The following is a 15,013-nucleotide window of genomic DNA, read 5'->3' as shown; positions in this document are numbered from 1 at the left end:
AAATACATACTGTGTTTTAGATCCCAGTCAGAGTAGCAGTGAGATGCAGTCTGGAATTCCCAGGATCAGCTCTTCAACAGAACCTGTCCTAAGTGGAGGCCACGGTACTGGAGCAGAGCAAATAACCCCTGACCCCCTGGAGAATGGAGGAGGCAACAATGCTGAGCGAGCCCATGGGGAAGAGAGGAGACAGGAGAGAACAGAGCAGTGGGTGGAAGCTCCACTCCCTGAAACAGGAAATGAAGGCAAGGAAACTGTGAACCACAGGAACATGAGCACTGGGAGTGACACAGGGACTGGCATGAAGCTGAATGTCCTGAGAAATGGGGCATTGGCAGCAGCAGGAACAGGGAGGGAGCACGATGGGGAGACAGTCAGATCCTCTTTGGTTCTAGGCCAAAACTTAGTCTTTTCTGCTCTACATTTTGATCAGTCGTGTGAACAGTTTGAGGACAGCCGAATGCTGAAGCTTTCCCCCCCTGACCCACTGCAATCTCAGAAGAATCTGTACAGCAGCAGCCCAGTGACAGCCTGCACCTCCCTCCAGGTCCAGGCCGCTAAGCTTCAGTCCCAACTGGTCAATCCCCCAGGGCTGGGGTCAAATGCTGACTGTCCTGCCAGTGAAACCCACTCTAGCATAGCCTTGCCTAGCCAAGCACATTCTGGGGGCTTGTCCAAGTCTGATTCACTGTCACCAAAGCAGACTGTAGGAAACAACATTGACCTGAAGGTACTGGCAGCAACTGCCCTCTCACTGGAGGTCCAAGAGCAACTTTTACATTCTCCTCTCTTCCAGCCCAAGGTTCTCTTGCTCAGGCTGACCATTGGTCAGAATGCTCGGCCCACAGTGCCTGAGAGACGGGGATTTCAGAGAGATGATCCAGGTGCAGACAGGGGCTGTTGCCAGCTCAGTGGGGCAGCTAACTGCCGGGAGCATAGATCACAGCAGAAGTCACCCACCTTGCCATGGAACCTGCGACAAAGACCCCGGGAATTACACCTGATCGCAGCGCAGACTCCCACCAACCCGGCTTTTGAGGAACAGGCTTTGCTGCACCAAAGCTCCGAAAGAAGCCTGCTCTTTTCCAGCGAGGAATCCTCACAATCGGACACCAGTGACTACGAATACTTCCCATTCTGCAGCCAGATAAAAGCCTCGAGCAAATGGAATAGATTCCAGAGGAGGAATGCTATTGGGCAATTCATTGGGTCCATGTATACAGATAATTAATGTGTAGTGATCAAGATTTAAAATAATTAAACATGCTGATGTAATGCTTGCCCTTATAAGTAGAAGGCTACAGTATAAAGTGGAACAGCTTTTGCCATAGCTATACTAAGCCCTGGAGCACTCTGTACTGTTCTGGGCACCACACCTTAGAAAGGATAATATCAGCCTTTGAAGGAGTGTAGTGCAGATTCACCAGAATGTTACCAGAACTCGAAGGGTTAAACTATGAGGAGAGATTGGATTGATTAGGTTTGTATTCCCTAGAATATAGAAGACTAAGGAGTGATTTTGACTGTGGTTTTTAAGGATCTTGAATTGATGGCATAGTTAAATAAACTTTTTCTGCTGGTGGGGAGTCCAAGACAAAGGAAAATAACCTAAAATCCGAGCCAGACAATTCAGAAGTGAAGTTAGGAAACATTTCTTCACAAAGGGTGGTAGAATTATGGAGTTCTGACCCTCAAAAAGCAGTAGATGCTCATTCAATTAATAATAAATCTGAGATCGGTAGATATTTGCTAAACAAGGGTATCGAGGGATACGGAGCCAAGGCAGCTGGATGGAGTTAGGATACAGATCAACCATGATCTCATTGAATGGTGGAACAGGCTCGAGGGGCTGAATGGCCTCCTCTTGTTGTTGTGGGTCCTTGAAAAGTGAGGAACAATTGTCTGCGCCCCAGCCATCCCACCAGTCAGCTGCCATGTCCGGGGCGTAGGGTCAAATGGGGCAAGAGGCTGCACCCCCAGAATCGTGCCACCACTTTGCAGACTTCATGTTGAACTGGGTGCAGTTTATACTTACTATAAAATATAGCATATAAGTTACAACTGCGAGTGTCTTTACATCCCATTAAATCAGTGAATCTTTCACTGATTTAGTCTCACTCTGCCGCCCTGCAAATTTTTCCCCTTCAAGTATTTATCCAGTTTCCTCAATTAGCCAGGATTTAATGTACAAGTGTAGGGTTTAACATTTACATAATACTGGTTAATGTTAGAATAATACATTCACAGGCAGCTGTTTACTACTAGAAGCTAAGGCTGAAGGTGGGGATGTCTATTTATTGAGATTCAGGAGTTGTTAGTACTGAACAGGACTTTTTTGTAGTATAAACTGTATTTTCATTGAGAGAGTTTTGAGGTAGGTCACTGTGTACTACCACTTGTGAATGGATTGTAATCAAATAATAGAGGTTCTTAAACATTGTCTCTATCCCAGAGATTGATTATGGTCTTAATGTTTGAACTATGCAGTTGCAAATATTAAAATGATGTAATGTTTTATTAAATTATTGTATACAGAAATCAAGCCAGTGTTGTGTCAGCTCTTTGGCCTTACAACAAACTCTTGTTGTTTTAATGCTGCCAGTCATTTAAACCCATTACCACCGTAGTTTCACAGCTTGAGCTAGTTTTTTTCCCTCTTTTTGCCCTGAAACTCTTGTCATTAAATGCACTGAGAGATGTTCTCACTCTGGACTATTTGTCACTTTCACCCAATGCAGTAATGCGCAGCTCATCAGGCCTTTTACCCACATCACAGGGACCAGTGTCAAGCCGCACAGTCCATCCAGCATGGGAGATTGGTTAAGAAGGTAAGAGCCCATGGGATCCAGGGCAATTTGGCAAATTGGATCCAAAATTGGCTTAGTGGCAGGAGGCAGAGGGTAATGGTGGAGGGTTGTTTTTGTAAGTGGAAGCCTGTGACCAGTGGTGTACCACAGAGATCGGTCTTGGGACCCTTGCTGTTTGTCGTGTACATGAATGATTTAGATGTAAATATAAGAGGTATGATCAGAAAGTTCGCAGATGACACAAAAATTGATGGTGTCGTAAATAGTGAGGAGGAAATCCTTAGATTACAGGATGATATAGATGGGCTGGTAAGATGGGCGGAGCAGTGGCAAATGGAATTTAATCCTGAGAAGTGTGAGGTGATGCATTTTGGGAGGACTAACAAGGCAAGGGAATATACAATGGATGTTAGGACCCTAGGAAGTACAGAGGGTCAGAGGGACCTTGGTGTACTTGTCCATAGATCACTGAAGGCAGCAACACAGGTAGCTGAGGTGGTTAGGAAGGCATATGGGATACTTGCCTTTATTAGCCGAGGCATAAGAGCAGGGAGGTTATGATGGAGCTGTATAAAACGCTAGTTAGGCCACAGCTGGAGTACGGTGTACAGTTCTGGGCACCACACTATAGGAAGGATGTGATTGCACTGGAGAGGGTGCAGAGGAGATTCACCAGGATGTTGCCTGGGCTGGAGCATTTCAGCTATGAAGAGAGACTGGATAGGCTAGGGTTGTTTTCCTTAGAGCAGAGAAATCTGAGGGAGAACATGATTGAGGTATACAAAATTATGAGGGGCATTGACAGGTTAGATAGGAAGAAACTTTTTCCCTTAGCGGAGGTGTCAATAACCAGGGGGCATAGATTTAAGGTAAGGGGCAGGAGGTTTAGAGGGGATTTGAGGAAAAAATTTTTCACTGAGTGGTTGGAATCTAGAACACACTGCCTGAAGAGGTGGTAGAGGCAGGAACCCTCACAACATTTAAGTATTTAGATGAGCACTTGAAACGCCATAGCATACAAGGCTACGGGCCAAGTGCTGGAAAATGGGATTAGAATAGTTAGGTGCTTGATGGCTGGCACAGACAAGATGGGCCGAAGGGCCTGTTTCTGTGCTGTATAACTCTTATGACTTGCTGTCTAGGCTCACGCAGGAACAATGTACTGTTGCAAACACTGTAAAACTGTACGCAGGGAGAGTGGGGTTAATTACACCACTGTAAAAAAAAAAGAGTAAGAGAAGAACATGTTGCTGATCCTCCACACCTCCAACTGGTGCTATGACAATTCAGTGGGATATTGTGTGTGTGTCCATTCTGTACCACCGATGCCAGATTTATTGGTCAGTCTGAAAGATGAAGGAGCGAGGTCGCTGCTCCCATGCCAGCGGGAAACAGTTGTCCGTCCAGAGTGTCGAGTGTGAAGGGCTGCGCAGCCATGCTGGGCTCCAGGGAGGAGGCCGCTCTGAGTGAGTGAGGATCACTAGTGGACAATGGTGGGAGCTGATGAAATGTTTTATTACCTGCACCCCTTCCCCCTCCCCCTCCCAGCTCATACCCCTCGCACCCCCTTCCTCCCCACCCCCCTCACACCCCTTTTCCAGCTTCCCTCGCACCCCCTTCCCCTGCACCCCCCTTCCCTCCCCACCGGCATCCACCTACCCCTGAGCAGGGGCCCTAACAACCCCACTGCCTTGTGGGCATCTCGGGCGAGACCAAGGCTAAGGGAGTAAACCCTAACAGAAAATCTGGAGCGGAACCCCGTAGGCGGTCATGTGTCACCTTTGGCATGTTTCCGGCAGTTCCTTCTGCCATACCGGTGCCAAACGTCATGCTCTGCACTCCTTTGGACCCCACCAGGAAGGCCGAGAGGGGGGTTTTGACGCTTGGGCAACTCACAACCTCCATGCATCCGCCCAGGCATGCGCCATGGAGAGGTTACTCCATAGTCGCCTCACAGTGACCAAAACAACACGGAAGGCAGCAGTTACGGGTTATAAGTTCAGCTCAATTGGCGGAGAGATTAGGCGCCACGGGTTGCTTTTGTCGGTGGGCGAGGTCATCGCATCTCACTGGACAGCTACTGCCCGCCTCAAACTGGGCAGCCGCCGGTCAGTAAGTTCTGTCCCGCCACAGTCCACCTGCTTCAATGGGTGCTTGGAGCTCAGGGTCATTGTCCGACAAGTGGACTGTAACACCGCACCAAACAGCATGACCAAAAGAGGAAAGAAGGTACCAGCCCTTCGTTTTGCAAGCTGGAACGTCAGAACTATGTGTCCTGGCCTGTCGGAAGACCTTACACAAATCAATGATTCTCGGAAGACTGCCATCATTAACAACGAGCTCAGTAGACTCAATGTAGACATTGCAGCACTTCAGGAGACACGCCTCCCTGCGAGTGGATCTCTAGCAGAGCAAGACTACACCTTCAACTGACAGGGTAGGGATCCTGAAGAACCAAGACAGCATGGAGTGGGCTTCGCCATCAGCCTCTTTGCTCAGCATGATAGAGCCACCTTCAAATGGCTCGGAACGCATACTGTCCATCCGACTGCTCACCGCCTCTGGTCCAGTCTACCTACTCAGCATCTATGCTCCAACACTCTGCCCCCCACCTGAAGTTAAAGACCAGTTCTACGAGGAACTCCATGATATCATTAGTAGCATCCCCAATACCGAACACCTGTTCCTGCTGGGGGACTTTAATGCCAGGGTTGGGCCGACCATGACTCATGGCCCTCCTGCCTTGGGCGCTATGGCATTGAAAGGATGAATGAGAATGGACAGAGACTGCTGGAGTTGTGTACCTATCACAACCTCTGCAATCACCAACTCGTTCTTTCACACTAAACCCTGTCACCAGGTTTCATGGAGGCACCCAAGATCACGTTGTTGGCACCAGCTGGACCTCATTGTCACAAGGCGAGCCTCCTTAAACAGTGTTCAAATCACACGCAGCTTCCACAGTGCGGACTGCGACATCAACCACTCCCTGGTGTGCAGCAAAGGTAGACTCAAACCAAAGAAGCTGCATCACTCCAAGCAGAAGGGCTGCCCGCACATCAACACTAACAGAATTTCTTATCCACAGCTGTTACAAAAGTTTCAAAATTCACTTGAAAAAGCCCTTCAAAACACTCCTACAGGGGATACAGAGACCAAGTGGGCCCACATCAGAGATGCCATCTATGACTCAGCAATGACCATCTATGGCAAACGTGTGAAGCGGAATGCAGATTGGTTTCAAACTCACTTTGAAGAGCTGGAACCTGTCATAGCCACTAAGTGCATTGCACTGTTGAACTACAAGAAAGCCCCCAGTGAGTTACCATCCGTAGGACTTAAAGCAGCCAGAAGTGCTGCACAAAGAACAGCCAGGCGCTGCGCAAATGACTACTGGCAACACCTATGCAGTCATATTCAGCTGGCCTCCGACACCGGAAACATTAGGGGAATGTATGATGACATTAAGAGAGCTTTTGGGCCAACCATCAAGAAAATCGCCCCCCTCAAATCTAAATCAGGGGACACAATCACTGACCAACGCAAGCAAATGGACCACTGGGTGGAACACTACCTAGAACTGTACTCCAGGGAAAATGTTGTCACTGAGACCACCCTCAATGCAGCCCAGTCTCTGCCAGTCATGGATGAGCTGGACGTACAGCCAACAAAATCGGAACTCAGTGATGCCATTGATTCTCCAGCCAGCGGAATAGCCCCTGGGAAGGACGGCATTACCCCTGAAATAACCCCTGCTATACTTTCAGCACGGTATGAACTGCTTTGCTTGTGCTGGGACGAGGGAGCAGTACCACAGGACATGTGCGATGCCAATATCATCACCCTCTATAAGAACAAGGGTGACCGCGGTGACTGCAACAACTACCGTGGAATCTCTCTGCTGAGCATAGTGGGGAAAGTCTTCGCTCGAGTCGCTTTAAACAGGCTCCAGAAGCTGGCTGAGCGTGTCCACCCTGAGGCACAGTGTGGCTTTCGAGCAGAGAGATCCACCATTGACATGCTGTTCTCCCTTTGCCAGCTACAGGAGAAATGCCGTGAACAACAGATGCCCCTCTACGTTGCTTTCATTGATCTCACCAAAGCCTTTGACCTCGTCAACAGACGTGGTCTCTTCAGACTACTAGAAAAGATTGGATATCCAACAAAGCTACTAAGTATCATCACCTCATTCCATGACAATATGAAAGGCGCAATTTAGCATAGCAGTGCCTCATCAGACCCCTTTCCCATCCTGAGTGGCGTGAAACAGGGCTGTGTTCTCGCACCTACACGGTTTGGGATCTTCTTCTCCCTGCTGCTCTCACATGCGTTCAAGTCTTCAGAAGAAGGAACTTTCCTCCACACAAGATCAGATGGCAGGTTGTTCAACCTTGCCCATCTAAGAGCGAAGACCAAAGTACGGAAAGTCCTCATCAGGGAACTCCTCTTTGCTGACGATGCTGCATTAACATCTCACACTGAAGAGCGTCTGCAGAGACTCATTGACAGGATTGCGGCTGCTTGCAATGAATTTGGCCTAACCATCAGCCTCAAGAAAATGAACATTATGGGACAGGACGTCAGAAATGTTTCATCCGTCAATATCGGCGAGCACGCTCTGAAAGCGGTTCAAGAGTTCACCTGCCTGGGCTCAACTATCACCAGTAACCTGTCTCTCGATGCAGAAATTAACAAGCACATGGGAAAGGCTTCCACTGCTATGTCCAGACTGGCCAAGAGGGTGTGGGAAAATGGCGCACTGACACGGAACACAAAAGTCCGAGTGTATCAAGCCTGTGTCCTCAGTACCTTGCTCTACAGCAGCGAGGCCTGGACAACGTATGTCAGCCAAGAGCGACGTCTCAACTCATCTTCGCTGCCTCCGGAGAATCCTTGGCATCAGGTGGCAGGACCGTATCCCCAACTCAGAAGTCCTCGAGGTGGCCAACATCCCCAGCATATACGCCCTACTGAGCCAGCGGTGCTTGAGATGGCTTGGCCATGTGAGCCGCATGGAAGATGGCAGGATCCCCAAGGACACATTGTACAGCGAGCTCGCCACTGGTATCAGACCCACCGGCCGTCCATGTCTCTGCTTTAAGGACGTCTGCAAACGCGACATGAAGTCCTGTGACATTGATCACAAGTCGTGGGAGTCAGTTGCCAGTGATCACCAGAGCTGGCGGGCAGCCATAAAGCAGGGACTTAAGAGTGGTGAATCGAAGAGACTTAGCAGTTGGCAGGAAAAAAGACAAGCGCAAGGAGACAGCCAACTGTGTAACAGCCCCAACAACCAATTTTATCTGCAGCACCTGTGGAAGAGTCTGTCACTCTAGAATTGGCCTTTATAGCCACTCCAGGCGCTGCTCCACAAACCACTGACCATCTCTAGGCGCTTGCCCATTGTCTCTCGAGACAAGGAGGCTAAAGAAGAAGAAAGAAAGCAACAGATTAGCTTTGATAATACAGCATTTTACACACTATTATACCATTGGTTCAATAATGGCCATTGCAGGTCAACATTCCCAGTGTCCATAGCACTATTAGAAGTGCAGGGGAGTTTCCCTCGTGTCCTGACCAATATATATCCCTCAATCAGTATCACTAAAACAGATTATTTGGTCATGATCACATAATTGGTTGTGGGATTTTGCTGTGTGCAAATTGGCTGCCACACTTTCTACATTAAAACAGTGACTACACTTCAAAAAAAGTACTTCATTGGATATAATGCACCTTAGAACATTCTAGGATTGTGAAAGGTTCCACAAGGAACCATTCTTCCTACAGTCATTACTGAGGGGAACAGTACAGAGACTAAGGTAAGGACAGGATAAACTTGTATATACTATCACTTGTCCAACATTGTCAGAGCCATTTCATCTTGTCGATAATTTAATTTGGATAGTTCTAACTAGCATGCAGGACTTCATGTATGCAGTCAGTGTGTGATTCAGTGCAATATATCTGTCGGTGACTAGATCTGGTGTTTGGTTCTGTTATGGTGTATTTACCTAGAATTACATAGAGTCTGCATTGCAGAAACAGGCCCTGTAGGACTTGTCTCTGCCAACATTTATGCTTCACACAAGCCTGTTTTCACCCCTCTTCATCTCACCCCTTCAGCATATCCTCTATTCCTTTCTTCCTCATGTGCTATCTAGTTTCCACTTAAACTATTCACCTCAAATTACTCCTTGGTTGGGCTAAAAATTGATGAAGAGATATTAGGCTGGCTGTACTTAAAGTTGATAAGTTACAAGGACTGGATGAGATGCATCTAAGGATATAGATAGAAGTAAGGATGGAAATTGCAGAGGCACGGACTATAATTTTCAAAACCTCCTTAGATACAAGGGTGGGCCCAGAGCACTGGAGTATTGCCAATGTTACATCCTTGTTCAAAAAAACCAATACACCCAGCAATTCTTGGCCAGTTAATCTAACCTCTGGTGGAAAACTTAGAAACGATAATCCAGGACAAAATTAACAGCCACTTGGACAAATGCAGATTAATTAAGAAAAGCCAGCATGGATTTGTTAAAGGCAAATCATGTTTAACTTCATGTGTTTTTCGATGAGGGAATGGGGTTGATGTGGTATAACATGGACTTCCAAAAGGTGTTTAATAAAGTGTCAAATAACAGGCTGTCATAGAGTTATACAGCACAGAAACAAGCCCTTCGGCCCATCGTGTCTGTGCTGGCCATCAAGCACCTAACTATTCTAATCCCATTTTCCAGCACTTGGCCTGTAGCCTTGTATGCTATGGTGTTTCAGGTGCTCATCTAAATACTTCTTAAATGTTGTGAGAGTTCCTGCCTCTACCACCTCGTCAGGCAATGTGTTCCAGATTCCAACCACTCTGAGTGAAATTTTTTTTCCTCAAATCCCCTTTAAACCTCCTGCCCCTTACCCTAAATCTATGCCCCCTGGTTATTGACACCTCCGTTAAAGGAAAAAGTTTCTTCCTATCTAACCTATCAATGCCCCTCATAATTTTGTATACCTCAATCATGTCCCCCCTCAGCTTTCTCTGCTCTAAGGAAAACAACCCTAGCCTTTTCAGTCTCTCTTCATAGCTGAAATGCTCCAGCCCTGGCAACATCCTGGTGAATCTCCTCTGCACCCTCTCCAGTGCAATCCCATCCTTCCTATAGTGTGGTGCCCAGAACTGTACACAGTACTCCAGCTGTGGCCTAACTAGCATTTTATACAGCTCCATCATAACCTCCCTGCTCTTATATTCTATGCCTCGGCTAATAAAGGCAAGTATCCCATATGCCTTCTTAATGACCATTTCCATTTGCCACAGCTCTGCCCATCTTAGCAGCCCATCTATATCGTCCTGTAATCTAAGGCTTTCTCCTCACTATTTACGACACCACCAATTTTCGTGTCATCTGCGAACTTATCAGCAAAGTGAAGGCCCATGGGATAAAAGAGACAGTGGCAGCATGGATATGAAGTTGGCTGAGTGACAGGAAACAGAGTAGTGATGAACTGTTGTTTTTCAGACTGGGGGAAGGTACAGTCGGGTTCCCCAGGTGTTGGCATTTCTTGATCTATATTAATGACCTTGACTTGGGTGTACAGGGCACAATTTCAAAATTTGCAGATGACTCAAAACTTTGAAGTGTTGTGAACTGTGAGGAAGATGATAGATTTCCAGGAAGACATAGGCGGGTGGAATGGGCAGACACGTGGCAGATGAAATGTAATGCAGAAAAATGTGAAGTGATGCATTCTGATAAAGGAGGAGGAGAAAACGCAATATAAAATAAAGGGTACAATTTTAAAGGGATGCAGAAGCAGAGGGATCTGGGGTTATCTCTGCACAAATCGTTGAAGGTGGCAGGATAGGCTGAGAAAGTGGTTAATGAGGCATACAGGATCTGGGGCTTTGTGGAATAGAGGCATTGAGTACAAAAGCAAGGAAGTTATGATGAACCTATATAACACTGGTTCGGCCTCAAATGCAGTATTGTGTGCAGTTCTGGGCACTGCACTTTAGGAAGGATGTGATGGCAGTAGAGAGGGTGCAGAAAAGATTTACGAGAATAGTTCCAGGGATCTCAAATTTCTCTGACCTCCTGAGGTGACCAGGCAGACCCCAGTTGTTCACCACAGTTTCTCCAGACTTAACCAAAGTTTGGAAGAGCAAACTCTATAATTGTACTACTGACTTTCACTATTCAAGGGAATAAACTTTTACATGTTCATTATCAGGCCATGTTGAAATCCCAGTGACAAACGTTTGTACAAGAACACAAGAAACAGGAGCAGAAGTAGACCATATGACCCATCGAGCCTGCTCCGCTATTCAATACGATCGTGGCAGATCTTAGGCTTCAATTCCACTTTCTTGCCCGCTCCCCATATCCCTTCATTCCCTGCAAGACCAAAAATCTATCTATCCCAGCCTTAAATGTATTCAATGATGGAACATCCACAACCCTCTGGGGTAGAGAATTCCAAAGATTCACAACCCTTTGAGTGTAATAATTTCTCCTCATCTCAGTCCTGAATGATTGGCCCCTTATCCTGAGACTGTGTCCCCGTGTTCTAGATTCCCTGACCAGTGGAAATAATCTCTCAGCTTCTATCCTATCAAGACCTTTCAGAATCTTGTATGTCTCAATTAGATCACCTCTCATTCTTCGAAACTCCAGAGAATATCGGCCCAATTTACTCAGCCTCTCATTAAAGGACAACCCCTTCATCCCAGGGACCAATTTAGTAAATCTTCGCTGCACTGCCTCCAGTGCAAGTATATCCTTTCGGCGCAACATCGAAGGCCGAAGGGCCTGTACTGCGCTGTAATGTTCTATTCTAAATGTTCTATTCAAAACTGCACACAGTATTCTGGGTGTGGTCTCACCAAAGCCCTGTACAATTTTAGTAAGACTTCTTTATTCCTGTACTCCAATCTCCTTGCAATAAAGGCCAACATGCCATTTGCCTTCCTAATAGCCTGCTGCACCTGTATGTTAACTTTGTGCGTTCCCTGTATGAGTATCTCCAAGTCTCTCTGAACATCAACACTTACCAGTTTCACACCTTTTAAAAAATATTCTGCCTTTCTATGCTTACGACCAAAGTGAACAACTTCACACTTCCCTACATTATATTCCATTTGCCATCTTTTGCCCACTCATTTAACCTGTCTATATCTCTTTGCAGCCTCTACATCCTCCCCACAGCTTACCTTTCCACCGAGCTTTGTATCATCAGCAAACCTAGATACATTACTCTCTGTCTTTTCATCCAAGTTATTAATATAGTGTAAATAGTTGAGGCCCCAGCACTGATCCTTGCGGCAACCCAATATTCACTGCCGGCCAACTTGACTGCCCTGTTTATGCCCACTCTCTGCTTCCTGTCTGTTAACAAATCCTCTATCCACGCTAATATATTACCCCCAACTCCATGAGCCCTTATCTTGTCGATTAATCTTTTATGTGGCACCTTATCGAATGTCTTTTGAAAATCCAGGTATACCACATCTAGTGGTTTCACTTTATCTACCCTACTAGTTACATCCTTAAAAAACTCTAATAAATTTGTCAAACAGAATCTCCCTTTAGTAAAACCATGCTGACTTGTTCTAATCATACTATGCTTTTCTAAGTGCAATGTTAAGACTTCTTTAATAATAGTTTCCAGCATCTTGAGGTGAGAGTGACTGCCCTTGACATCAAGGCAGCATTTGACCAGCATTTGAGTATTAGAGGATGGCTACCTGACCCGAACCCGAACCCGAACAGATACGACGACATGTGTTGGGTTCGGTTCGGGTTGGGTCTCTTTTCCGGGACCGGCATTCGGGCTCGGGTCGGGTCAGGTCGGACACAGTGCTGCCTTTTGGTCAAGGAGGGAATGGACTCTGCACTAGTCTGCAGTGAGCGATTCAATCCAAGATAGAGTACTACCTCTTTAATATAATCAACTTCACTCTGGTGGCCGGGTCGAGTCAGGTCAGGCGCGGCAAAAAAAATCAAAGGACTTGGGCTGTGTCAGGTTTCAATTGCAGACCCAAGCAGGCTTTTACTGAGTATGGCATCAAGGAGCCCAAGCAAAACTGGAGTCAATCGGAATCAGAGGGAAAACCCTCCGCTGGTTGGAGTCATACCTGGCGCAAAGGAAGATGGTTGTGGTTGTTGGAGGTCAATCATCTGAGCTCCAGGATATCATTGCAGGAGTTCCTCAGGGTAGTGTCCTAGGCCCAACCATCTTCAGCTACTTCATCAATGACCTTCCTTCAATCATAAGGTCAGAAGTGGGGATGTTCGCAGATGATTGCACAATGTTCAGCACCATTCGTGACTCCTCAGATACTGAAGCAGTCCGTGTAGAAATGCAGCAAGACCTGGACAATATCCAGGCTTGGGCTGATAAGTGGCAAGTAACATTCACGCCACACAAGTGCCAGGCAATGACCATCTCCAACAAGAGAGAATTTAACCATCACCCCTTGACATTCAATGGCATTACCATCACTAAATTCCCCATTATCAACATCCGAGGGGCTACCATTGACCAGAAACTGAACTGGAGTAGTAATATAAATACCGTGGCTACAAGAGCAGGTTGGAGGCTAGGAATCCTGCAGCGAGTAACACACCTCCTGACTCCTCAAAACCTGTCCACCATCTACAAGGCACAAGTCAGCAGTGTGATGGAATACTCTCCACTTGCTTGGATCGGTGCAGCTCCAACCAACACACAAGAAGCTCGACACCATCCAGGACAAAGCAGCCCACTTGATTGGCACCCCATCTACAAATATTCACTCCCTCCACTGCACAGTGGCAGCAGTGTGTACCATCTACAAGATGCACTGCAGCAATGCACCAAGGCTCCTTCGACAGCACCTTCCAAACCCGTGACCTCTACCACCTCGAAGGACAAGAGCAGCAGATGCATGGGAACATCACCACCTGCAAGTTCCCCTCCAAGTCACACACCATCCTGACTTGGAACTATATCGCCGTTCCTTCACTGTCACTGGGTCAAAATCCTGGAACTCCCTTCCTAACAGCACTGTGGGTGTACCTACCCCATATGGACTGCAGCGGTTCAAAAAGGCAGCTCACCGCCACCTTCTCAAGGGCAATTAGGGATGGGAAATAAATGAGTTTTATGGGTAACTCTGAGTTCTACCTGAACCCTCACTTTAAACGCTATCTCCTTGCCGGTTGTCAATACCTTTAATATCGGAATCTGAACCCCCTTCTTTGTCTCTGCAGTAAATACAAATCCATGGCAACAATTTATATTGCAGAGCAGTGAGGAATAGACTGTTGCCTCAGAGCCAGCAACCAGCCCCTGCCATGTGTTACCTTCCCACTATTCTACATCCCTAAGAAAGCTCTCATCTGTGCAGTCAATTCTCTGGTCAAGAACATGGAACAGAAAAGGCCATTCAGCCCCTCAAGTCTGTTCCACTGATCAATCAGATCACGGTTAATCTGTATCTTAACTCCAGCCATAACCAGCCAGGGAATCTGCACTGAATCTGAAAATAAAACATTGATAAACTAATTAACCCTAATTAACTAATTAATTAATAAGTAGAGGAGTAACTGAACCGGAGGGAGGAGATTACTGTATTTACCATTTAATATTTATAGTAGAAATCTAGCGCTAGGGACCATATAGTTAATTGTAACTTAATTTAGTAAGGATTTAATAAGTATTTATTTATTTTAAATTAATTTATTAATTAGTGCTAGAAATGTCAGTTAGAGGGGTAAAGTGCTTCACCTGTGAGCTGTGGGAGGTCCGTGACGCTTCCAGCGTTCCGGACGACTACATCTGCAGAGGTGCTGACTTTGAGAGACAATAAACTGATGCCAAAGCCCATGTGACCTCCCAAGTGGAAGTTAAAGGTTCCACACTCACTATTCAAAGAGCAGAGGATTCCCCTGCTGTCCTGACCAATAGAAATAAGCAGATAGACTGGTCACTCATTTCATTGCTGTCTGTGGGGCCTCACTGTGTCCGAATTGACTGCCACTACAACACGAGAGCAGATCATTCAAAAAGTACTTCATTGGCTAGGAAGAGATTTAGGAAATCCCAGGAAGTCTCTAGACTTGACTATTTAAACACAATCCTGGCTGGTCTCCCACATTCTACTCTCCGTAAACTTGAGGTCATCCAAAACTCTGCTGCTCGTGTCCTAACTTTCACCAAATGCTGTT

The 15,013-nt window shown here is 46.6% G+C and overlaps 2 protein-coding genes across 5 annotated transcripts in view; one reads left to right on the top strand and one right to left on the bottom strand.

Annotated features, from left to right (window-relative positions):
• Positions 1-15,013, bottom strand: part of LOC137378680 (uncharacterized protein KIAA0513-like) — a 215,786-nt gene that overhangs the window by 50,155 nt on the left and 150,618 nt on the right. The window lies entirely within an intron of this gene.
• Positions 1-15,013, top strand: part of LOC137378679 (uncharacterized) — a 48,635-nt gene that overhangs the window by 32,306 nt on the left and 1,316 nt on the right. For 3 of the 4 annotated variants that reach the window (XM_068048999.1, XM_068048998.1, XM_068049000.1), the window contains one exon: positions 21-2,538. In XM_068048999.1, coding sequence (XP_067905100.1) covers positions 21-1,231 — 1,211 coding nt within the window. In that variant the 3' untranslated portion in view covers positions 1,232-2,538. Of the gene's footprint in view, positions 1-20; positions 2,539-2,738; positions 2,829-15,013 lie in introns of those variants that run through there. The other variant, XM_068049001.1, reaches the window with a different exon arrangement.

The sequence above is a fragment of the Heterodontus francisci genome, chromosome 17 (assembly GCF_036365525.1).
Source record: "Heterodontus francisci isolate sHetFra1 chromosome 17, sHetFra1.hap1, whole genome shotgun sequence".
NCBI classification, from domain to species: domain Eukaryota; kingdom Metazoa; phylum Chordata; class Chondrichthyes; order Heterodontiformes; family Heterodontidae; genus Heterodontus; species Heterodontus francisci.
The sequence above is the reverse complement of the archived record's forward strand: the minus strand, read 5'-3'. Positions and strand labels throughout refer to the sequence as shown.